The 26,787-nt window shown below is 47.4% G+C and overlaps 1 protein-coding gene across 2 annotated transcripts in view; it reads left to right on the forward strand.

The window, feature by feature from the left end:
* Positions 1-26,787, forward strand: part of pkn1a (protein kinase N1a) — a 207,371-nt gene that overhangs the window by 134,589 nt on the left and 45,995 nt on the right. For both annotated transcript variants that reach the window (XM_060855310.1, XM_060855311.1), the window contains 4 exons: positions 2,509-2,573; positions 6,640-6,715; positions 19,437-19,528; positions 21,343-21,519. In XM_060855310.1, coding sequence (XP_060711293.1) covers positions 2,509-2,573; positions 6,640-6,715; positions 19,437-19,528; positions 21,343-21,519 — 410 coding nt within the window. The remainder of the gene's footprint in view (positions 1-2,508; positions 2,574-6,639; positions 6,716-19,436; positions 19,529-21,342; positions 21,520-26,787) is intronic.

A 26,787-nucleotide genomic window follows, 5' to 3' on the forward strand; every position in this document is an offset into this window, starting at 1 on the left:
ACCCAGACCCATTCCCCAACCCCATATTTACCTTTGACTAATGCACCTAACACAGTGGGTAATTTAGCACGGCCAGTTCACCAAACCTGCACATCTTTTGTGACTGTGGGAGGAAATCCACGCAGACACGAGGGAGAATGTGCAAACTCAACATGGACAGTCACCCGAGGCTGGAATCGAACCCAGGACCCTGGTGCTGAGAGGCAGCAGTGTTAACCACTGAGCCACCGTGCCACCCCTGGGCCTATCGTCAAGTATAGGCCCAATCAGGCCTTCTGTTAAAGGACATTGTTTTTCCTAGATTGCCAGTTGAGTGGCTGTCTCCTGTTATTCATCTACAACCTGTCACTTGACAATGTCATTCAAACCACTGCATTAATAGTTGCACCGGCATTAACGCTGTCCAGCATTAACTGTGCTCATCAACTCCTGCACTGTCGATCAGGGATCAGGCTGCTAGCCTACATTTACAGTTCAATAAGCTGATCTTTCCTCCTCTTGAATTTTGGGAAGATCATTGTTTTTGGTGCCCACTGCAACAAGATTTAATTGTATAATAAGGACAAATGCTTGGGTACTTTAAGCCCTTGGATCTTGTGTAGAATTTGTTCTTTTTTTTTCAGGCTTTTAAAATCCAAATCTCCTGTCATCTAATTACAACTTGATTTCCCTCCATATCTCCTCCTCCCTTCAGCCTTTACTGCACTATAAGCCTTTCATATTGCCTTCTCAATGAAAATGTAATTCTGCGTTGATTGAGCGATTTTTGGAAGGTGTTTTGGTGCGACTATATAGAAGTAAATGCGAATGTGATTACTAATATTTTTGTGGTTCCAGAGAAGAGGTTGCACTTCTATACCATTTTTATTTGTATCTCTCATGTTCTCCAATATAGTCTGTCATACTGCAGTGTTACAGGCAGCTCCAGGTATGGGATACTCCGCTGCAGTATGCATGGATATAAAGCTACAGTCCCACTTCCGTTAATGCAGAGCTATCTTATTGGCACCTGTGTAATATAGTTTTCTCACTGTTGTATAGCTTTTGTTCATTTGTGTGTGATTTGTCTTTGTAAATTAGTTCTGGTATGGGTTGTATCTTTCTTTCTTGTAGCTGGGGTCATTTGCTATCTTAGCTTTAGTTGCATTAACCTGTTGATGTACTGATATTGCCTGCCCTGTGAATGCCCTGCTAGCTTTTACTGGCTTATCTTTTCAGGGAATTCAAGGTGAATGGTGCTTTTGAGTTACATGTTTTTCCTTCAGTCCCTTCCTGTATCTGCAGATGTGGGACAGGCATCTTTGTGTTTCCCTTGATGTACCTGTTGGGACAAGAGGACGTATTTCCTCCTGTCCCTTCCTAAGGAGGCTTTTGGTTAGTCATCTCTGCTCTAAAGGACTGTGTGTGGTGCTGTCTCCTGGTTCTGCTGTTGAGTTGGTCTAAGAGTGTTTACCAGCACCCTATACTGTTCACCAGACTTGTTCTGGGATGGCAGGGATGTCCCATTTGAATTGTCCTAGAAATTCTGTGCCTTATGGTCCTGCTTCACAGCTACCTAATGAAAGAGCAGCGCTCTGAAAACTAGTGTTTCCAAATAAACCTGTTGGACAATAACCTGGCGTTGTGGGATATTTAACTATTTGGATTGGACAAACTCTACCTGTGTTCTCTAGAATTTCGCAGAATGACAGGCGATCTCAATGCAACCGACAAAATGCTTCGAGCAGGGTAGATGATTTTAGGGGTGGATCTAGAAAGAGACAAAATTTCAAATTAGTGGGGTTGACCCTTGGGACAGAGCTGAAATGTTACTTTTACTCAGAGGGTTGTGAATCTTTGGAATTCTTACCTCACAAGGTTATGTAAGTTCTGTGGGAAGAAAGAGGCTTTGAAATGGGTGTTTAGCGATGATGCTGGTGTGGGACAGAGCAGGCCCTGATGGCTGGCCCTGATGCTGCTGTGAATCGTGGAAAGGTTTTGCACTTTGATTACCCTATTTGATGGCTGAGATCAGCTTGCTCACTTTCGGTAAGTGCTTGGTCAGTTTTGTCTCCAGAGATTTCTCTTTTGGTCGTTGGAGTGTCAGATGTATGGAACGGGGCTGCCTCCAAGCTGCTGAGAAATGTACACATGTAGAGCTTCTCTATCAATGGACAGGGATATACTCCACCCTCTGAACCTCTGCACATGTTTCTGCAGCTTGGCCACTCTTTTTAATGGTAAAGATTATTGCTTTATAAATGTGAAGCCTTAAGTTTTCTGTTTAAGAGAGGGAAGGGAATCTGTTAATGTATATCATTTGTGTGTTTAATGATACTCTGCTGCATGTTAACCGGGGGCTCACCCATGCTCATGTTGATAGGAGTGGGCTGAATGAGGGTTTGTTGGTTGGACACTTACTTTTTGCAATTGATGGTAAGTTTATGTAGCTCTGTTCATTTTTCACATCCTGACTGTAGTCTTCTCCTGTCCAGTGCTGCTCTTATTGCTTCTATTTCCCTTTCCCAGACTGATGTCACTCAACCAGGAAAGCAGATACCATCTGCATCTGAATTGGATGGTCACCAGCAAAGGTACGTTTGTTTCACTGCATCATTGGGTCAGTCCCAGGAAAAGGGCACTTCTCTCTGAAATGTTGGTGAAATGCTTTGGGCAAGGTTGGTGTTTCTTGGTGTTTCCTGATTGTCTTGAGGAGTGAGGTTGGACCCATGTGAAGAGCAGGCGTCAGTCTGCAGAACTGAGTTGTTTGCTGAGGTAATTTCAGAGGGTTCAGTACAGAGTTGAGATTCCTGGGAAGGCCAGATTGTATCGAGATAGCAAGTCTTCCTTCCTGAATGCGAGGAGAGGCCGAGAGAGCTTCTAATAACAGTCCAACAGCTTCAAGGTAACTTCAACTCAGTTTAGAATCATAGAATCCCTACAGTGTGGGCATGTCCCACCCAGACATGCCTCCCCCACTCTATTCCTGCTTACCCCATGGCTAATCCTCCTACCCTGCACATCCCTGGACACCATGGGCAATTTAGGATGGCCAAACCTCCTAACCTGCTCATCTTTGGACATTGGTGTGAAACCAGAGCACCCAGGAGACACTGGGAGAATATGCAAACTCAACACAGTTACCCATGGGTGGGATTGAGCCCAGATCCCTGGCACTGTGAGGCAGCAGTGCTAACCACTGAGTCACCGTGCCAGCTTAAATTCTCAAACTACCAAAGTGGAATTTGAATTCATGTTGCTGGAAAACTGACTTCAAATTGGTTATTATGGCAATCAGTGATAGCTTAATGGTCGCAATCAGTGATAGCTTAATGGTCGCAATCAGTGATAGCTTAATGGTCGCAATCAGTGATAGCTTAATGGTCGCAATCAGTGATAGCTTAATGGTCGCAATCAGTGATAGCTTAATGGTCACCATCGGTGATGTTGTCTCTCACTTACAGAATTTATTAATTGAATGTGAATTCCATCAGCTGCCGTGATGGCATTTAAACCCATGTTCCTAGAAAACTAATTTCAAATCCCACATTGCAGCTGGTGGAGTTAAATTTAGTTAATAAAATCTTGAATTGAAACTAGTTTCCATGATAGTGACCGTGATACTCCCATCAATTGTCACAAAAACCCATCTGGTTCCCTCATGTTCCCTCAGGAATGAAATCTACTGCCTTCACCTGATCCAGCCTACATCTAACACCATACCCACAGCAACATGGTAGCTTTTAACTGCTGTCAGAACTGGCTAAGCAAACCATCGTGTGGTACCTAACAGCTAAGATGTCTCAACATAGGGTTAAACCTGGACACACCCACCATTGACCTTTATTGATCCTGTCCGGCCCCTCCTGTCCGGCCCCTCCTGACCAACATCTGCAGTTTTGTGCCAAAGAGCTGTCTAAAAAGCTCTGTCCTGTCCCATCAGCTCAATAAACCGAGCCAAGGTACCATGGGGGAGGAGTTCCCTGATGGTCCTTAGTACTTACTCCAGACCCTGTGAAGTATTGTGGCATCAAGACAAACATGGGCACAGAAACGTTATGACGTGTACCACACACAGCACCCCTTCAACTGGCAGTTCCGTATTTTGCTGCACTGATTGGAGGAAACACTGAAGGTGGCAATATACTTTGGGTGGGGGACTTCAGTGTCCATCAGCAAGAGTGGCTCCGGTGCCCACTTGGTGGTCAGGTCCAAAAGGGTGTTGGTGACTGACCAGATCTGCAACAAGTGGTGAAAGAATCAACACGAGGGAGGGATGTAGTTGCCCTCATCCCCACCAATCTGCCTGCTGTCCATGACTGCATCGCCAAGAGTTAGCTCGTCCATCCTTCACTTTGTGGATAGCCTGTATTGTGTGGTCAGGCTTTATCACCATGATGAATGGGATAGACTTTAAATAGACGTGGCAACCAAAGGCTATACGTCACTGAGGTCCTTGGAAACAGCAGGAGTGTATTCCAACACAATCTGCAATGTCATGGCCCGGTATATCTCCCAATCCACCTTGATCATTAAAGCCAGGGGATTAACCCTCGCTCAGTGAACAGTGTAGGAGGGCATGTCAGGAGCAGCACCAGGCAGAACCAACCTCGATGTAGGAGCAGCGCTCTGAAAGCTGATGATTTTAAATTAACCAGTTGGATGAGAACCGGGTGTCATGTACCTTCTGACTTTGTCCACCCCATCGTAAAAATGAATTGATGGTGAAGCTATGATATAGGATTACTTGTATCCCAAACAGCACAAGCATTATATGTTAGATAGAACTAAGCAATCCCATCACTAATTACTCAGATCAGAGCATGAATAATGGTGGACACTTGAGGAGGAGGCTCCATAAGTGTCCTGTCTTCAGTGATGGAGGAGCCCAGCAGTGGGCTCAACAGTACACAAGATGAGGTGTTCAAGGGTGTTATCATCACTGTATCCCTCACTGTTAATATCCTTGCAGTACCAATGACCAGGAACTGAACTGGACTAGCCATATAAATACAATGGCTACAAGAGACTACTACGGTTGGAGGCAGCACGGTGGCACAGTGGTTAGCACTGCTGCCTCACAGCGCCAGAGACCCAGGTTCAATTCCTGTCTCAGGCGACTCTCTGTGTGGAGTTTGCACATTCTCCCCGTGTCAGCGTGGGTTTCCTCTGGGTGCTCCGGTTTCCTCCCACAATCCAAAAAATGTGCAGGTTAAGTGAATTGGCCATATTGGCCAATTGGCCAAGTGAATTGCCGTAGTGTTCGGTGAAGGGGTAAATGTAGGGGTATGGGTCTGGGTGGGTTACGCTTCAGTGGGTCGGTATGGACTTGTTGGGCCGAAGGGCCTGTTTCCACACTGTAAGTAATCTAATCTAATCTAAAAAGAGCAGGTCTAACTCTAGAAATCCTGCAGCAAGGGACTCGCCACCTAACTCTCCAAAACCTGTCCTCCATCTACAGACGCAAGTCAGTCGTGTGATGGAATACTCCCAATTCCCTGAATGTGTACAGGTCCAGCAACACTCCAGATGCTTGACACCAAGCTGCCATTTGACTGACTCCATATTCCCAGAGAATACTGGATGAACCCAGCAGGCCTGGATGAACCCAGCAGGTCTGGCTGGAACTGTGGAAGGATAAACCTTACGTGTCTGATATAACATCTTGAGGTTTGAAGAGCAGACACACTGTCTCACAACATCAGCTCTGTTTTTCTCTCAGCAGATGCTGCCAGACCTTCCGAGTTTCTCCAGAATTCTCTGAATTTGTTTCAGATTTCCACCGTGTATTAAAGTAAAATGAGGGACGTTTGTAGACTCTGGGTTTATATTCAATGGAGTTCAGAAGGATGAGGGAGGAATCTAATTGAAACAGACAGAATACTGAATGGCCTGGACAGAGTGGATGTTGGGAAGATGTTTCCATTGGGAGGAGAGACCAGGACCCATGGGCACAGCCCTAGGGTAAAGAGAAGACCTTTTAGAACAGAGATAAGGAGAAACTTGTTCAGCCAGAGAGTGGGGATTCTATGGGATTCACTGCCACAGGAGATGGTGGAGGCCAGAGTACTGAGTATATTTAAGATGGAGATAGGTCCTTGTGTATCAAGGGCTACAGGGAGAAAGCAGAAGAATTGGGTTGAGAAACTTATCAGTCATGATTGAATGGGCTGAATGGCCTAATTTGTGCTCAGTTGATACTCAGTAGCAGCAAGGTGTACTATCAACGAGGAGCATTCCTGAAATTCACCAAGTCTCCTGAGATCGCACTTGGAAAAAACCCCATGTCCGTTTATAGTTTGACCAAGATCCATGGAAGTTGCAAGTTCCGGCAGGATCCCTTCCAAGCCCCTCACTGTCCTGATGTGGGAAGTGTCGCTGGGTTACAATGCTGGGGCCTCTCTCCCTGACAGTATCGTGGGTCTCCCTACACCAATGGGCTGCAGTTACTGAAGAAAACAGCTCACTCCCATCTTTTCTAGGGCAATTGAAATGGCAAGAAATGTTTGCCCAATCAGTGAGGCTGGCATCTCCTGAAAGTATTATTTTATGACCTCTGTTGTTTTGTACGTTAAATACTAATGTCTCTTGTTACAAGCCAGTGATTTCCTGGTGAGTTCTATCCCTGTACTGATAGCTCCTTCCTGTCCCTCCGTGTAGCACACAGCTGAACTCCTCACTGACTCTGGATGACTTCAAGCTGATCGCAGTTTTGGGCAGAGGGCACTTTGGAAAGGTAAACATTTTCATGTTTTGAGAAGTTTCATGTTGTTTATTCATGCATTCCCGTTCGAGCTGGGCTGTTCTTCTAGATCCCTCTTCACAGATCGCGACACCGAGCCCTACAGCACGGAGACACGCCCTTTTGTCCAAACTGGTCCGTGCTGGTTAAAATGTCCATTCGCACTCTGCCCATTTCCCTGCACTTGACCCGTACCATAGAATCCCTGCGGTGTGGAAACAGGCCATTTGGCCCAACAAGTTCACAGCGACCCTCTGAAGAATACCCCCTACAGACCCACTCCCCTGCCCTATCTTTTCCTATCCATGTATCTGTCCAAAAGCCTTTTAAATGTTGTTAATGGACCCGCCTCAACCTCTTCCACTGACAGCTCATTCCACATGGGGACCACCCTCTGTGTAAAAACGTTCCCCCTCAGGTTCCCTTTTATTCTTCCCCCTCTCACATTAAACTGATCCCCTCTAGTCCTCGCTCCCCCAACCCTGGGAAAAAGACTGAGTGCATTCACCCTACCCAGGCCTCTCATGATCTTATACACTTCTAGAAGATTCCCCCCTCAGCCTGCTAAGCTCTAACGAGAAAAGTCCAAACTTATCCAACCTCTTCCCGTAACTCAGCCACTTGGCAGCATCCTTGTAAATTTCTTCAATCCTAAAGCACGGTGACCAAAACTGAACACACAATTCCCAAGTGTGGCCTCACCAACGTCCTGTACAGCTGCAACATAACCTCCCAACGTCTATACTCCGTGCCCTGACTGATGAAGGCCAGTATGCCAAAAGCCGCCTTCACTGCCCGGTCTACCTGGGACTCCACTTTCAGGGAACTGTGCACCTGAACTCCAAGGTCCCTCTGTTCCACTCCACTCCTTCAGACCCTAACATTCACCATGAAACTCCGACCTGGATTTGGCTTTCCAAAATGCAAGATCTCACACTTAGAGACGTACAGCACAGAAACAGACCTTTCGGTCTAACTCATCCATGCTGACCAGATATCCCAACCCAATCTAGTCCCACCTGCCAGCACCCGGCTCATATCCCTCCAAACCCTTCCTATTCATATACCCATCCAAATGCCTTTGAAATGTTGTAAATGTACCAGCCTCCACCACTTCCTCTGGCAGCTCATTCCATACACGTGCCACCCTCTGTGTGAAGAAGTTACCCCTTAGGTCTCTTTTATATCTTTCCCTCTCACCCTAAACCTATGCCCTCTAGTTCTGGGCTCCCCCACCCCAGGGAAAAGGCTTTATCTATTTATCCTATCCATGCCCCTCATGATTTTATAAACCTTTAAAACATCACCCCTCCGCCTCCGATGCTCCAAGGAAAACAGTCCCAGCCTATTCAACTTCTCCCAGTACTCAGATCCTCCAACCCTGCTAACATCCTTGTAAATCTTTTTGGAACCCTTTCAAGTTTCACAACATCCTCCCTATTGCAGGGAATGTACACAATATTCCAACAGTGCCCTGACCAATGTCCTGTACAGCCGCAACATGACCTCCCAACTCCTGTACTCAATACTCTGACCAATAAAGGAGAGCATACCAAACGCCTTCTTCACTATTCTATCTACCTACGACTCCACTTTCAAGCAGCTATGAACTTGCACTCCAAGGTCTCTTTGTTCAGCAACACTCCCTAGGACGTTACCATTAAGTGTATAAGTCCTGCTAAGATTTGCTTTCCCAAAATGCAGCACCTCACATTTATCTGAATTAAACTCCATCTGCCACTTCTCAGCCCATTGGTCCATCTGGTCCAGATCCTGTCGTAATCTGAGGTAACCCACTTCGCTGTCCACTACACCTCCAATTTTGGTGTCATCTACAAACTTACTAACGATACCTCTTATGCTCTCATCCAAATCATTTATGTAAATGATGAAAAGGAGAGGTCCCAGCACCAATCCTTGTGGCACTCCACTGGTCACAGGCCTCCAGTCTGAAAAACAACCCTCCATCACCACCCTCTGTCTTCTACCTTTTGAGCCAGTTCTGTATCCAAATGGCTAGTTCTCCCTGTATTCCATGAGATCTAACCTTGCTAATCATTCTCCCATGGGGAACCTTGTCGAACGCCTTACTGAAGTCCATATAGGTCACATCTACTGCTCTACCCTCATCAATCTTCTTTGTTACTTCTTCAAAAAACTCAATCAAGTTTGTGAGACATGATTTCCCATGCACAAAGCCATGTTGACTATCCCTAATCAGTCCTTGCTTTTCCAAATACATGTACATCCTGTCCCTCAGGATTCTCTGCAACAACTTTGGCGTGGAAAGGTAGCTCAGTGGTTAGCACTGCTGCCTCACAGCACCAGGGTCCCAGGTTCGATTCCAGCCTCGGGCGACTGTCTGCATGGAGTTTGCACATTCTCCCCATGTCTGCGTGGGTTTCCTCCCACAGTCCAAAGGTGTGCAGGTCATGGTGAATTAACCATGCTAAATTGTCCATAGTGTTAGGTGCATTAATCAGAGGGAAATGGATCTGGGTGGGTTACTCTTTGGAGGGTCGGTGTGGACTAGTTGGGCCGAAGGGCCTGTTTCCACACTGTAGGGAATCTAATCTAATCTAAACTTCCCACCACCAAGGTCAGGCTCACTGGTGTGTAGTTCCCTGACTTGGCTTTACCGCCCTTCTTAAACAGAGGCACCACGTTTGCCAACCTCCAGTCTTCCGGCACCTCACCTGTGACTATCGATGATACAAATATCTCAGCAAGAGGCCCAGCAATCACTTCCCTAGCTTCCCGCAGAGTTCTAGGGTACATCTGATCAGGTCCTGGGGATTTATCCACCTTTATGCGTTTCAAGACATCCAGCACTTCCTCCTCTGTAATCTGGACATTTTTCAAGATGTCACCATCTATTTCCCACACTGACCCCTGAGTGACTCCACTCCTCACAGGTTTCCAGTCTGACAAGCATCCTTCAACTATTACCTTCTGTTTTTGGAAGATACTTCAAATATTCCATGAATACTGAAGAATACAGGGAAGGAATTAAGCACCATCATCGTTGTTAGTGATGTGGTACTAGACAAACTGATAAGCTAATTGCAGAGAAGTCTCCTGTCCTCCCCTACAGCCTTTCCAGTGCAGTCCCAGCCCCACACAACCAGAACTGCACACAATATTCCATTTGTGGCCTAACCAATGTTCTATAAAGTTGCAAAGGCTTCCCTTCTCCTGTAATCTATGCCCCAGTGAATGAAAGCAAGCATACCTTTTGCCTCTTGACCATCCTACCTACACATGTTGGAACTTCAGGGATCTCTGGAGTTGTACATTAAGGTCTCTTTGTTTGACCGGACTTCCAAAGGGCCGATCATTCATTATCGCAATGTTCCCCTCAATGGACCTTCCTAAATGCGTCACCTCACACCTGATGGATTAAATTCCATCTGCTGTTGCTTGGTTTGATTTACCAGCTGATCAGTAGCAGACTGCAACCTGAGAGCATCCTCCTCCCTATGGAAAGTACCACCAATTCTCATGTAATCTGCAAACTTACTGATGAAACCTTCTCCGTTTGCAGCCAGGATCATTACTGTACACAGCAGGCAGCCAGGGGTCCCAGTGTCGATCCCTGGAGTACACTGCAGGCCACAGGCTTCCAATGACAAGAACCTCCCTCCAGCATCACCCTTTGCCTGCTCTTTGCAAGCCCCTGTTGGAGCCAGTTTGCTAACGTGCCTTGGATCCCATGGACTCTCACCCTTTACATCAGTTTTCTATACAGGGCCTTATCAAAGACCTTAGTGAAGTCTGTGCAAACCATACCAACTGTGCTCATCCCATCAACAGACAGCAACTCCCTGGAACAAACCCGTGCTGACAATCCCTGACTAAGCTCTTGCTATGTTGTTGATTAATCCACTCTTGCAGATTTTTTTTTAATAACTTCCCTACCAGTGACATCATGCTAACTGCTCTGTAATTACCTGGCCATTCCTCCTTCCCATCTAGTACATAAGAGCCACATTGGCTATCCTCCAGTTTTCTAGCACTTTACCTGTAGTCAGAAAGGTAGTACGTATCTCTGCCAGGCCCAGCAGCCTCCCTCCCCTCTTACAGTAACGTGTATACAGCAGTCTCCCTCCCCTCTTACAGTAACGTGTATACAGCAGTCTCCCTCCCCTCTCACAGTAACTTGTATACAGCAGCCTCCCTCCCCTCTCACAGTAACTTGTATACAGCAGCCTCCCTCCCCTCTCACAGTAACTTGTATACAGCAGTCTCCCCTGCCTCTCACAGTAACTTGTATACAGCAGTCTCCCTCCCCTCTCACAGTAACTTGTATACAGCAGTCTCCCTCCCCTCTCACAGTAACTTGTATACAGCAGCCTCCCTCCCCTCTCACAGTAACTTGTATACAGCAGTCTCCCTCCCCTCTCACAGTAACTTGTATACAGCAGTCTCCCTCCCCTCTCACAGTAACTTGTATACAGCAGTCTCCCTCCCCTCTCACAGTAACGTGTATACAGCAGTCTCCCCTGCCTCTCACAGTAACTTGTATACAGCAGTCTCCCTCCCCTCTTACAGTAACGTGTATACAGCAGCCTCCCTCCCCTCTCACAGTAACTTGTATACAGCAGCCTCCCTCCCCTCTCACAGTAACTTGTATACAGCAGTCTCCCCTGCCTCTCACAGTAACTTGTATACAGCAGTCTCCCCTGCCTCTCACAGTAACTTGTATACAGCAGCCTCCCTCCCCTCTCACAGTAACTTGTATACAGCAGTCTCCCTCCCCTCTCACAGTAACTTGTATACAGCAGCCTCCCTCCCCTCTCACAGTAACTTGTATACAGCAGTCTCCCCTGCCTCTCACAGTAACTTGTATACAGCAGTCTCCCTCCCCTCTCACAGTAACTTGTATACAGCAGTCTCCCCTGCCTCTCACAGTAACGTGTATACAGCAGCCTCCCTCCCCTCTCACAGTAACTTGTATACAGCAGCCTCCCTCCCCTCTCACAGTAACTTGTATACAGCAGTCTCCCCTGCCTCTCACAGTAACTTGTATACAGCAGTCTCCCTCCCCTCTCACAGTAACTTGTATACAGCAGCCTCCCTCCCCTCTCACAGTAACTTGTATACAGCAGTCTCCCCTGCCTCTCACAGTAACTTGTATACAGCAGCCTCCCTCCCCTCTCACAGTAACTTGTATACAGCAGTCTCCCCTCTCACAGTAACTTGTATACAGCAGTCTCCCCTGCCTCTCACAGTAACTTGTATACAGCAGTCTCCCTCCCCTCTCACAGTAACTTGTATACAGCAGTCTCCCCTGCCTCTCACAGTAACTTGTATACAGCAGTCTCCCTCCCCTCTCACAGTAACTTGTATACAGCAGTCTCCCTCCCCTCTCACAGTAACTTGTATACAGCAGTCTCCCCTGCCTCTCACAGTAACTTGTATACAGCAGTCTCCCTCCCCTCTCACAGTAACTTGTATACAGCAGCCTCCCCTGCCTCTCACAGTAACTTGTATACAGCAGTCTCCCTCCCCTCTCACAGTAACTTGTATACAGCAGCCTCCCCTGCCTCTCACAGTAACTTGTATACAGCAGTCTCCCTCCCCTCTCACAGTAACTTGTATACAGCAGCCTCCCTCCCCTCTCACAGTAACTTGTATACAGCAGCCTCCCTCCCCTCTCACAGTAACTTGTATACAGCAGCCTCCCTCCCCTCTCACAGTAACTTGTATACAGCAGCCTCCCTCCCCTCTCACAGTAACTTGTATACAGCAGCCTCCCTCCCCTCTCACAGTAACGTGTATACAGCAGTCTCCCCTGCCTCTCACAGTAACTTGTATACAGCAGTCTCCCCTGCCTCTCACAGTAACTTGTATACAGCAGTCTCCCTCCCCTCTCACAGTAACTTGTATACAGCAGTCTCCCCTCTCACAGTAACTTGTATACAGCAGTCTCCCTCCCCTCTCACAGTAACTTGTATACAGCAGTCTCCCCTCTCACAGTAACGTGTATACAGCAGTCTCCCTCCCCTCTCACAGTAACGTGTATACAGCAGCCTCCCTCCCCTCTCACAGTAACTTGTATACAGCAGTCTCCCCTCTCACAGTAACGTGTATACAGCAGTCTCCCTCCCCTCTCACAGTAACTTGTATACAGCAGCCTCCCTCCCCTCTCACAGTAACTTGTATACAGCAGCCTCCCCTGCCTCTCACAGTAACTTGTATACAGCAGTCTCCCTCCCCTCTCACAGTAACTTGTATACAGCAGCCTCCCTCCCCTCTCACAGTAACTTGTATACAGCAGCCTCCCTCCCCTCTCACAGTAACTTGTATACAGCAGCCTCCCTCCCCTCTCACAGTAACTTGTATACAGCAGCCTCCCTCCCCTCTCACAGTAACTTGTATACAGCAGCCTCCCTCCCCTCTCACAGTAACTTGTATACAGCAGTCTCCCCTCTCACAGTAACTTGTATACAGCAGCCTCCCTCCCCTCTCACAGTAACTTGTATACAGCAGCCTCCCTCCCCTCTCACAGTAACTTGTATACAGCAGTCTCCCCTCTCACAGTAACGTGTATACAGCAGCCTCCCTCCCCTCTCACAGTAACTTGTATACAGCAGCCTCCCTCCCCTCTCACAGTAACGTGTATACAGCAGTCTCCCTCCCCTCTCACAGTAACTTGTATACAGCAGTCTCCCTCCCCTCTCACAGTAACTTGTATACAGCAGTCTCCCTCCCCTCTCACAGTAACTTGTATACAGCAGTCTCCCCTCTCACAGTAACTTGTATACAGCAGCCTCCCTCCCCTCTCACAGTAACTTGTATACAGCAGCCTCCCTCCCCTCTCACAGTAACTTGTATACAGCAGCCTCCCTCCCCTCTCACAGTAACTTGTATACAGCAGCCTCCCTCCCCTCTCACAGTAACTTGTATACAGCAGTCTCCCCTGCCTCTCACAGTAACTTGTATACAGCAGTCTCCCCTGCCTCTCACAGTAACTTGTATACAGCAGTCTCCCTCCCCTCTCACAGTAACTTGTATACAGCAGCCTCCCTCCCCTCTCACAGTAACTTGTATACAGCAGTCTCCCTCCCCTCTCACAGTAACTTGTATACAGCAGTCTCCCCTCTCACAGTAACTTGTATACAGCAGCCTCCCTCCCCTCTCACAGTAACTTGTATACAGCAGCCTCCCTCCCCTCTCACAGTAACTTGTATACAGCAGTCTCCCCTGCCTCTCACAGTAACGTGTATACAGCAGCCTCCCTCCCCTCTCACAGTAACGTGTATACAGCAGCCTCCCTCCCCTCTCACAGTAACTTGTATACAGCAGTCTCCCTCCCCTCTCACAGTAACTTGTATACAGCAGTCTCCCTCCCCTCTCACAGTAACTTGTATACAGCAGTCTCCCCTCTCACAGTAACTTGTATACAGCAGCCTCCCTCCCCTCTCACAGTAACTTGTATACAGCAGTCTCCCTCCCCTCTCACAGTAACTTGTATACAGCAGTCTCCCTCCCCTCTCACAGTAACTTGTATACAGCAGTCTCCCCTCTCACAGTAACTTGTATACAGCAGCCTCCCTCCCCTCTCACAGTAACTTGTATACAGCAGCCTCCCTCCCCTCTCACAGTAACTTGTATACAGCAGTCTCCCTCCCCTCTCACAGTAACGTGTATACAGCAGCCTCCCTCCCCTCTCACAGTAACTTGTATACAGCAGCCTCCCTCCCCTCTCACAGTAACTTGTATACAGCAGCCTCCCTCCCCTCTCACAGTAACTTGTATACTGCAGCCTCCCTCCCCTCTCACAGTAACTTGTATACAGCAGTCTCCCTCCCCTCTCACAGTAACTTGTATACAGCAGTCTCCCTCCCCTCTCACAGTAACTTGTATACAGCAGCCTCCCTCCCCTCTCACAGTAACTTGTATACAGCAGCCTCCCTCCCCTCTCACAGTAACTTGTATACAGCAGCCTCCCTCCCCTCTCACAGTAACTTGTATACAGCAGCCTCCCTCCCCTCTCACAGTAACGTGTATACAGCAGTCTCCCTCCCCTCTCACAGTAACTTGTATACAGCAGCCTCCCTCCCCTCTCACAGTAACTTGTATACAGCAGTCTCCCTCCCCTCTCACAGTAACTTGTATACAGCAGTCTCCCTCCCCTCTCACAGTAACGTGTATACAGCAGTCTCCCTCCCCTCTCACAGTAACTTGTATACAGCAGCCTCCCTCCCCTCTCACAGTAACTTGTATACAGCAGTCTCCCTCCCCTCTCACAGTAACTTGTATACAGCAGTCTCCCTCCCCTCTCACAGTAACTTGTATACAGCAGCCTCCCTCCCCTCTCACAGTAACTTGTATACAGCAGTCTCCCCTCTCACAGTAACTTGTATACAGCAGTCTCCCTCCCCTCTCACAGTAACTTGTATACAGCAGTCTCCCCTCTCACAGTAACTTGTATACAGCAGCCTCCCTCCCCTCTCACAGTAACTTGTATACAGCAGTCTCCCCTGCCTCTCACAGTAACTTGTATACAGCAGCCTCCCTCCCCTCTCACAGTAACTTGTATACAGCAGTCTCCCCTGCCTCTCACAGTAACTTGTATACAGCAGTCTCCCTCCCCTCTCACAGTAACTTGTATACAGCAGCCTCCCTCCCCTCTCACAGTAACGTGTATACAGCAGCCTCCCTCCCCTCTCACAGTAACTTGTATACAGCAGCCTCCCTCCCCTCTCACAGTAACTTGTATACAGCAGTCTCCCTCCCCTCTCACAGTAACTTGTATACAGCAGTCTCCCCTGCCTCTCACAGTAACTTGTATACAGCAGCCTCCCTCCCCTCTCACAGTAACTTGTATACAGCAGCCTCCCTCCCCTCTCACAGTAACTTGTATACAGCAGTCTCCCTCCCCTCTCACAGTAACTTGTATACAGCAGTCTCCCTCCCCTCTCACAGTAACTTGTATACAGCAGTCTCCCTCCCCTCTCACAGTAACTTGTATACAGCAGCCTCCCTCCCCTCTCACAGTAACTTGTATACAGCAGTCTCCCCTCTCACAGTAACTTGTATACAGCAGTCTCCCTCCCCTCTCACAGTAACTTGTATACAGCAGTCTCCCTCCCCTCTCACAGTAACTTGTATACAGCAGTCTCCCCTCTCACAGTAACTTGTATACAGCAGTCTCCCTCCCCTCTCACAGTAACTTGTATACAGCAGTCTCCCTCCCCTCTCACAGTAACTTGTATACAGCAGTCTCCCCTCTCACAGTAACTTGTATACAGCAGCCTCCCTCCCCTCTCACAGTAACTTGTATACAGCAGCCTCCCCTCTCACAGTAACTTGTATACAGCAGTCTCCCTCCCCTCTCACAGTAACTTGTATACAGCAGTCTCCCTCCCCTCTCACAGTAACTTGTATACAGCAGTCTCCCTCCCCTCTCACAGTAACTTGTATACAGCAGCCTCCCTCCCCTCTCACAGTAACTTGTATACAGCAGCCTCCCTCCCCTCTCACAGTAACTTGTATACAGCAGTCTCCCTCCCCTCTCACAGTAACTTGTATACAGCAGCCTCCCTCCCCTCTCACAGTAACTTGTATACAGCAGTCTCCCCTCTCACAGTAACTTGTATACAGCAGTCTCCCCTGCCTCTCACAGTAACTTGTATACAGCAGTCTCCCCTGCCTCTCACAGTAACTTGTATACAGCAGTCTCCCCTGCCTCTCACAGTAACTTGTATACAGCAGTCTCCCTCCCCTCTCACAGTAACTTGTATACAGCAGCCTCCCTCCCCTCTCACAGTAACTTGTATACAGCAGTCTCCCTCCCCTCTCACAGTAACTTGTATACAGCAGTCTCCCTCCCCTCTCACAGTAACTTGTATACAGCAGTCTCCCCTCTCACAGTAACTTGTATACAGCAGCCTCCCTCCCCTCTCACAGTAACTTGTATACAGCAGCCTCCCTCCCCTCTCACAGTAACTTGTATACAGCAGCCTCCCTCCCCTCTCACAGTAACTTGTATACAGCAGCCTCCCTCCCCTCTCACAGTAACTTGTATACAGCAGCCTCCCTCCCCTCTCACAGTAACTTGTATACAGCAGTCTCCCCTGCCTCTCACAGTAACTTGTATACAGCAGCCTCCCTCCCCCTCACAGTAACGTGTATACAGCAGTCTCCCCTCTCACAGTAACTTGTATACAGCAGTCTCCCTCCCCTCTCACAGTAACTTGTATACAGCAGTCTCCCTCCCCTCTCACAGTAACTTGTATACAGCAGCCTCCCTCCCCTCTCACAGTAACTTGTATACAGCAGCCTCCCTCCCCTCTCACAGTAACTTGTATACAGCAGCCTCCCCTGCCTCTCACAGTAACTTGTATACAGCAGTCTCCCTCCCCTCTCACAGTAACTTGTATACAGCAGTCTCCCTCCCCTCTCACAGTAACTTGTATACAGCAGTCTCCCCTCTCACAGTAACTTGTATACAGCAGCCTCCCTCCCCTCTCACAGTAACTTGTATACAGCAGTCTCCCCTCTCACAGTAACTTGTATACAGCAGCCTCCCTCCCCTCTCACAGTAACTTGTATACAGCAGCCTCCCTCCCCTGCCTCTCACAGTAACTTGTATACAGCAGTCTCCCTCCCCTCTCACAGTAACTTGTATACAGCAGTCTCCCCTCTCACAGTAACTTGTATACAGCAGCCTCCCTCCCCTCTCACAGTAACTTGTATACAGCAGTCTCCCTCCCCTCTCACAGTAACTTGTATACAGCAGCCTCCCTCCCCTCTCACAGTAACTTGTATACAGCAGCCTCCCTCCCCTCTCACAGTAACTTGTATACAGCAGTCTCCCTCCCCTCTCACAGTAACTTGTATACAGCAGTCTCCCCTCTCACAGTAACTTGTATACAGCAGTCTCCCCTCTCACAGTAACTTGTATACAGCAGTCTCCCCTGCCTCTCACAGTAACTTGTATACAGCAGTCTCCCTCCCCTCTCACAGTAACGTGTATACAGCAGTCTCCCCTGCCTCTCACAGTAACTTGTATACAGCAGCCTCCCTCCCCTCTCACAGTAACTTGTATACAGCAGCCTCCCTCCCCTCTCACAGTAACTTGTATACAGCAGCCTCCCTCCCCTCTCACAGTAACTTGTATACAGCAGTCTCCCTCCCCTCTCACAGTAACTTGTATACAGCAGTCTCCCTCCCCTCTCACAGTAACTTGTATACAGCAGTCTCCCCTGCCTCTCACAGTAACTTGTATACAGCAGTCTCCCTCCCCTCTCACAGTAACTTGTATACAGCAGCCTCCCTCCCCTCTCACAGTAACTTGTATACAGCAGTCTCCCCTCTCACAGTAACTTGTATACAGCAGCCTCCCTCCCCTCTCACAGTAACTTGTATACAGCAGCCTCCCTCCCCTCTCACAGTAACCTGTATACAGCAGCCTCCCTCCCCTCTCACAGTAACTTGTATACAGCAGCCTCCCTCCCCTCTCACAGTAACTTGTATACAGCAGTCTCCCTCCCCTCTCACAGTAACTTGTATACAGCAGCCTCCCTCCCCTCTCACAGTAACTTGTATACAGCAGTCTCCCTCCCCTCTCACAGTAACTTGTATACAGCAGTCTCCCCTGCCTCTCACAGTAACTTGTATACAGCAGCCTCCCTCCCCTCTCACAGTAACTTGTATACAGCAGTCTCCCTCCCCTCTCACAGTAACTTGTATACAGCAGTCTCCCTCCCCTCTCACAGTAACTTGTATACAGCAGCCTCCCTCCCCTCTCACAGTAACTTGTATACAGCAGCCTCCCTCCCCTCTCACAGTAACTTGTATACAGCAGCCTCCCTCCCCTCTCACAGTAACTTGTATACAGCAGTCTCCCTCCCCTCTCACAGTAACGTGTATACAGCAGCCTCCCCTCTCACAGTAACTTGTATACAGCAGCCTCCCTCCCCTCTCACAGTAACTTGTATACAGCAGTCTCCCTCCCCTCTCACAGTAACTTGTATACAGCAGCCTCCCTCCCCTCTCACAGTAACTTGTATACAGCAGTCTCCCTCCCCTCTCACAGTAACGTGTATACAGCAGCCTCCCTCCCCTCTCACAGTAACTTGTATACAGCAGTCTCCCTCCCCTCTCACAGTAACTTGTATACAGCAGCCTCCCTCCCCTCTCACAGTAACTTGTATACAGCAGTCTCCCTCCCCTCTCACAGTAACGTGTATACAGCAGCCTCCCTCCCCTCTCACAGTAACTTGTATACAGCAGCCTCCCTCCCCTCTCACAGTAACTTGTATACAGCAGTCTCCCTCCCCTCTCACAGTAACTTGTTTACAACCCGGGGAGACTCTGCTTCCTGTCCGTTGACATAAACACCATGCTCCACTTTGAGGGAAGACTGTTTCATTGCCGTATGGCAAAGTGTTCAGCAATACTGCTCATATTAACTGTGGGTTCCTCGTTTTTACAGCTGAAGTTACCAGCTCAGTATAAAAAAGATATATTGTGTTTAGCTGGAACTTGTTCTCATGTTGTTCAACATTAGAAGTCACCAAACTATGGAAAACAGCCACCAGTAACTTAAACTTAAACTTAACTTCAACATAACACATTCCCCAGAGTTTCGAATAGTTGGGATGTGAAAAGTTATCCACAGCAGACAAAGGGAAGAAAGATCTGACCAACGTGGCACAACATTGTCATCTTTGACATTTTGGCTTTCTTTTGTTTTTTGCTCCAGGTTCTGCTATCCGAATATAAAAAATCAGGACAACTGTTCGCTATTAAAGCCTTGAAGAAAGGCGATATTGTTGCAAGGGATGAGGTTGACAGGTGAGAGCTGGTTTCTTATTTGAGCATTAATACACTATGTTTTGCTACAAATTGCACAGAAAACGTCAGGCACAACAATCCATACTCTGCAAAAGTCATCGATTGAGCCGACTAACTCTCATTGTCCCCACAGATTGAACCTTAGCTTTTACTCTCTCTCTCTCTCTCTCTCTATATATATCCACACAGAGAAGAGCTGACCTGTTGAGTACTTTCAGCATGTTTCTGTGTTAACTTCATGTTTTCCCATGTTCCTTCTTGATGATGATCTTCAATAGCAGTCTTTAGTTTTGCTTGTCTTCACTCGGTCTACTGCTGTGTTAAAACCTTTCATTTCATAGACCTTTGTTGCGTTCTCCTCTGATTTTCTGTCCATCTTATCTTTGTTTCATTGTGTATGTAAAGTAATTTACTGTTTTGATTTGTTTCTTGGTAATTCAGTTTTCTAGATTGCCTTTTGTCTTCCTCAATGCTATTGCCGTGTCTTCGAGCCTCTGCTTATCCACCTTTGACAGTCTCTCTTCTGCTTATCTGCTTCATTAAATATCTGCTTCATTCAACCCCCAGTTTTTCTTTCATCCTCATCCATGAAGTCTCATTTTTACATCTTGCTTAGCACAATATCTTTTTCCATTCTCTCTCCACAGATCCTGTTAGACCTACCGAACTTCTCCAGCAATTTCTGTCCAGATTTCCAGCATCAGTTCTTGTTATATTTCTCAATTATCTCCTCATTAATTGCTATCCTAAGTTGCTCTGTTTTAATGCAGTTATCAGTTCAGTGGAAAGACTGCATCTAACATTGTGCTCGGTCCAGTGAAAGGGCCACATTTAACCATAGAAATTAGGAACATGAGTCAGACATTTGGTCCTCCAAGCTTGCTCTACCAATCGGTAGGATTATGGCTGATCCTCTATCTCGGTGCCCTGTTCTCGTTTTCTTCACTTACGCTTTGCTGCCTTTAACATCGACAAAACTTATCTGTCTTTTTGTTTTGAGTATATTCAATGAGCAGGCCTCCCCAGATTTCTGTGTTGGAGAATTCCACAGCTTCTTCACTCTTTGGGTAAAGAAATGGTTCTTCATCTCAGTCCTAAATGGTCTGCCCTGCATCCTGAAACTGAAACCCTCGGTTCTAGCGTACCAAACTAGGAAAACCCTGCACCTAGTTAAAAACAGCTTATAGTCCAACAGGTTTAATTGGAAGCACTAGCTTTCGGAGCGCCGCTCCTTCATCAGGTGGTTGTGAAGCAGGAACATAAGATACAGACTCAGATTATAGCAAAAGATCACAGTATCATGAAAGTAAAATGATATATTCAACAAACCTAGTTTGTTGTTAAGGCTTCCATCTTTTAGAATGGGTTACAGGTTTTGGTTCATTAATATGTAAATCCCAAAATTTCTTTGAGGTCACATTCTGAAGATAACTTAAGGTTTTATAAAAGCAGCTGACATCTCTGCTCCGACAGGATATTAAAGGTGTGAGGTTAGAGTCTGCCTGGATCCCAATCAGGAGCCGAGAGACCTGTTTGTTTCCACTTCACTTCCTGTCTGTCAACCAATTCCCGAGCCATGCCAATCGGGATCGTCAAAACACTTGGATCCAGTGGGAGCGCTGTGTTTAACACCGGTTTTGGTCTAGTCAGACAGCTGTGTTGGACTTTGTGGTTGGTCCAATGGGAGGACAGTATTTAACGCTATGATCAGCCCAGTGGGAAGGCTGTGTTGATCACTGTGCATGTGTTGATGTGATTCTGCTTTTATACGTGTAGTGCTGTCCCAAGTTCAACCCCTTCTGTTGTCTCTGCAGCCTTATGTGTGAGAAACGGATCTTCGAGACTGTAAACACCTCCAATCATCCATTCCTCGTCAATCTGTTTGCGTGTTTCCAAACCCCAGAACACGTATGTTTTGTGATGGAATACACGGCTGGTGGAGATCTCATGATGCACATACACGCTGATGTTTTCTCCGAGCCCAGGGCTGTGTGAGTACAGACAACTCAATCGTTACTCTATTGCAAATGATTGCCCACAAGTTAAAAACACGAGTTGACAGGGGATTTCAGTCTCCAGAAACTCAGTTGGTAGCAGGAAAGATGTTGTGTAACTTGAAAGGGTTCAGAAAAGATTTCCAAGGATGTTGCCAGGGTTGGAGGATCTGAGCTACAGCGAGAGGCTGAACAGGCTGGGGCTGTTTTTCCTGGAGCATCGGAGGCTGAGGGGTGACCTTTTATACAAATCATGAGGGGCATGGATAGGATAAATAGACAAAGTCTTTTCCCTGGGGTTGGGGAGTCGAGAACTAGAGGGTATAGGTTTAGGGTGAGAGGCGAACGATATAAAAGAGACCTAAGGGGCACAGAGGGTGGTACATGTATGGAATGAGCTGCCAGAGGATGTGGTGGAGGCTGGTACAATTGCAACATTTAAGAGGCATCTGGATGGGTATATGAATAGGAAGGGTTTGGAGGGATATGGGCCGGGTGCTGGCAGGTGGGACTAGATTGGGTTGGGATATCTGGTCGGAATGGACGGGTTGGACTGAAGGGTCTGTTTCCATGTTGTATATCTCTATGACTCTAAGAGGCCCTTCAGCCCATCAAGTCTGTACTGACAATAATTACCACTAAAGGCATGCTAGTACCAATTTCTTGCACTTTAGGAGTAGAATTAGGTTTATTGTCACGTGCTCACATGAGTGCAGTGAAAATTTTTAAAAATCGCCATTTATAGCACCATCTTAGGTACAAAGGTCCCTAGGTAGAGGATCTTAGAAATAAGTCAGAAAAATAAAGAAATAAGAGGTGTCGCCTTACAGTCCTTCAGTGCCGGGTCTCACCTCCTGACTACACTGGGACCTCCTCTCCATGACCCATTCATCAAGACCCCACTGTGGGCCTATCGCACTCCCACTCCAGGCACTAAGCTCCTCCTCAGCCACTGGCCTGACATGTTCCCAAAACTGCAGCTTTCCCATGACATCAGAAAATGAAAGAGAGAGAGTGAGCGAGAGGGAGAGAACAGATGGGTTCGGGGCCCGAATACACCCTGCCGTGCCATAATGAATGGCTTGAATTCCATTTCCTTGAACGTTAGGATAAACACGTGCTTGTTTCAGGTGCTCATCCAGCAGTGTCACGATGGTGGTTCAGTGGTTAGCACTGCTGCCTCACAGCGTCAGGGACCTGGGTTAGAGTCCAGCCTCGGGCAACTGCCTGTGTGGAGTTTGCACATTCTCCCTGTGCAGGTTAGATGGTTTGGCCATGCTAAATTGTCCATAATGCTTTTCCAGCACCACACTTTTTGACTCTTTGTTTTCATGTATGTATAAAATGCCTTGAGATTCTCCCTAACCTTGTTCATGAGTCCTTTCTCATGTCCCCTTTTGCTCTTTGAGTTGCTTTCTTAAATTCCCTCTTGCACTTCCTATATTCCTCTCGGGCCACAGCTGAATTGATCCCTTTGGATTTGCTTCAAGCCTTTCTGCTGTTGCTCATCCGGTCCTGAACTGTCCTAAACATCCAGGATTCCCTGAACCTATTGCTCAGATACTTCCACCAAAAGTCTTTATACTTTCCTCCTTGAAAGGGCTCCACTGTGCCCAACCAACTTTGGCCAGATCCTTCTTTATTTAATAAAATCTGCCTTCCCCCAATCCAATGCTCTCTTCTGAACGCCTGTTTTCTCATTGTCATTACAAACTTGAACCGTGCCATGTTCTGATCACAACCACTGACTGTCACATTGAACAGCTGTCTGCCTCCATTCTCCAGAATCTCCCTCTGTCCTGTGCCTTCTGTGTATTGATACAAGAACTCCCTGTACACTTACTCGCAGAGCTGGCAGTTTTGTTTGGAGATGTTTTGTCACCATACTAGGTAACGTCGTCAGTGAGCCTCTGGTGAAGCACTGGTGTTCTGTATCATGGTATCATCTCCTGTTCTTTTTCTCAGAGATTAGTAAATGGGGTCCAAATCAATGTGTTTATTGATGGAGTTCCGGTTTGGATGTCAGGCCTCTCGGAATTCTTGTCCTAGGATGGGCGATGTTGTCCAGTTGAAGTGGTGTCCCTCTTCGCCTGTGAGTGAGGATACTAACGATCGTTGGTCATGTCTTTTGGTGGCTCGTTGGTATCCTGGTGGCTAGTTTCCTGCCTGCCTGTCCAATGGAGTGTTTGTTCCCATCCTTGCAGAGTATTTTGTAAATGACATTCGTTCTGCTGGTTGCTGGGACAGGGTCCTTTTTAGTTTCATCAGTTACTGTTCAGGTGGTTGTCAAAGGACCCCATTCTGACTGGGACAACACAGCCCATCCTGGGACAGGCTAAACAGAGACACGCAAGGGAATTCCTCCAGGCCTGGCATTGAAACCGGAACCCCATCAATCAACACATCGATTTGGACCCCATTGACCAACCTCTGAGAAAAAGAGCCGGAGGTGGGATCACCCACCTTAACAGACCAATAGAAAGCAGGACAGGACACCAGTGCTTCCCTGGGGGCTCACTGGTAATGTGCATGGTGACAAACTTACAACCTGAACCTCGACCTGAGCTACAAATCTTCTCCAAAATCACAAATTCCTAAATTCTATTCACAAAGTTTTGTTTGAAGACCCTTCCAAGATATAGGTATTTCCCTATTTCAGAATGTTCCCTGAACATGAGTATTAGTCCGCCACCTTTTCACACCCTCCTCTGTGTCACTGAAAGATCCTATACCCTTGAACATTGAGCTATCAGTCCTGCCCTTCCCTCAGCAATGTTTCTGTGACAGCGACAGTATCACATTTCCATGTGTCAATCCACACTTTTAACTCCTCAGTCATACCCATGACACTCCCATCGTTAAAGTAAAGACCACCCAGCCTTGCTTTCCTCTCTCGCCCCTCAGCACAGCCCAGCTGGACTCCCTATGACCTGCTTCCTTTGCTGTAACATGACGTGTCTCCATTGCTGAATATTCTGTGTGCCCTCCCCCTGCCAGACCAGGTTTGAACTCATTCCAACAACACAAGTAAACCGACCTGCAAGGATGGGGGGCCCCAAGTCTGGTTCAGGTGCAGACCATCCCATCTTCCCCAAAAATATCCCAGTAACTCAGGAAGCTGAAACCCTCCCTGTTCCACCAACTCTTCAGCCATGCATTTATCTGTCCTATTTTTCCTCTTTCTATACTTGCTACATGTGACACCAGAAGGAATCCAGAGAGGATGACTACAGAGGGCATGCCTTTTACCCTACTACCAAGCTCCTGATACAAGACCATCATTCCTCACTTTGTCCACGTGATCGGTACCAATAGATACCGTGGCATCTAACTCATCACCCTCCGCTTTCAGAACGGTGTGCAACCATTCAATAAAATCCCTGACCCTGGCACATCGTCCTGGAGTCACATTTTCAAACGCAGAAACCCCTCTCTGTTCCCATGGTTACAGAATGCCCGATCACTATCATGGTTCCTCTCTTCCTCACCACTATCCCTGCTGTCCCCTTGACTAAAGCCAAGCCACTTGTGGGGCTAAAAGCTTGGCTCAAATTACATTCCACCAAGATAGCTGCACCCTCATCAGCTTCCAAATGGGGACTCAACTTAGTGAGCAGGACCTTAGGGTGCTCCTAGACTGCAGTCTGTTCCTTCTGGACTGTCTGGGGTCACCCATTCCCCTTAGTGAGCAGGACCTTAGGGTGCTCCTAGACTGCAGTCTGTTCCTTCTGGACTGTCTGGGGTCACCCATTCCCCTTAGTGAGCAGGACCTTAGGGTGCTCCTACATTGCAGCCTGTTCCTTCTGGACTGACTGGGGTCACCCATTCCCCTTAGTGAGCAGGACCTTACGGGGTATCAATGACCAGGGAATATAAGGGCCAGGAGGTTTACAGGGGCTACTTCAACTAAAATGGGTCATTTGATGGTCAGTACCTATCTTGTCGTCATTGATTAAATTACCATGGAAGGTAATTAAAATATCCAGTTAACTGTTGGTTGAAGTTATTCAAATGTATTTTTCAAAATGGGGGATAGAGTAAGCCATTCAAATGTAAATGAATCGCTGTCTTTATTCTGACTGTGTGAAATCTGGGGGTAATGGAAAATGTGGGAATACACAGTGAAGGAATTTTCCGCTGAAAGTCACTGCTGATTCTGTTAAAACAGAATGGTTTCTATTGAATGGGATCTCCGAATCAGAGTGTGTATTTGAACATCAAATCCCCACATGACCGAACTATAAGAATGTAATCTTTCCAAAGAGCTGAGCCACTGGGTACCACATCAGTAACTTGGTATCTGAGGAGAGAGAACTTGTGAAGCAGTTCCACCAAATCTGGAGTGTATACAAGGAGATCGAGATCCGCCCGTTGGTCAGGAGGAAGGACTGATGCCTGATCCCTTCTCAGCAACAAAGCCAGTCCAGGTTCTGCTGGGTAATATGGGCAGAGCGTTCGGAGTTATTCATCAGGAGGAAATCTCAGCAGAGATTGAATATTCACAAAATCTTGTTTCATAATAAGTGAAGTTGAGCATATCACATGGATAATCTGTAGCCATATCTGTGTGCAGTGCTTGAAGTCAATAGATAAATTATTCTTTCTCTGATCACCCTTTGTTGGAGTCCAAGACGTCAGTTCATGCCTAACATCTCCATTAATGAAAGCATTCTTTCAGCACTACATGGACAGCTCATTCACTGTCCAGTCTCCTAGGCTTCTATTCTCACCCATGAAATGGCAGCGGTGTCAGTGGCCAGGCCAGCATGTATTAGAAGGGCTCATGTCCGAAACGTCGACCCACCTGCTCCTTGGATGCTGCCTGACCTGCTGTGCTTTTCCAGCAACACATTTTCAGCTCTGATCTCCAGCATCTGCAGTCCTCACTTTCTCCCCGAGAACACTATCCAAAGATGTGCAGGTTAGGGTGAATTGATCGTAATATATTGTCCATAGTGTTCAGGGATGAGTAAGTTATGGATGTAGGTTTGCTCACTGAGCTGGAAGGTTCATTTCCAGACGTTTTGTTACCCTACTAGGTAACATCTTCAGTGGGCCTCAGGCGAAGCAATGCTGAAAATTCCTGCTTCCTATTTATAAATTTGGTTTTGTGAAGTCACTTCCTGTTCCTATTCTCAGGAATGAGGTCTAACTCGATGTGTTTGTTGATAGAGTTCCGGTTGGAATGCCATGCTGCTGGAATTCTCGTGCCTGTCTTTGTTTGGCCTGTCCTTGGATGGATGTGTTGTCCCAGTCGAAGTGGTG

This window comes from Hemiscyllium ocellatum, chromosome 45 (genome assembly GCF_020745735.1).
Source record: "Hemiscyllium ocellatum isolate sHemOce1 chromosome 45, sHemOce1.pat.X.cur, whole genome shotgun sequence".
Taxonomy (NCBI): domain Eukaryota; kingdom Metazoa; phylum Chordata; class Chondrichthyes; order Orectolobiformes; family Hemiscylliidae; genus Hemiscyllium; species Hemiscyllium ocellatum.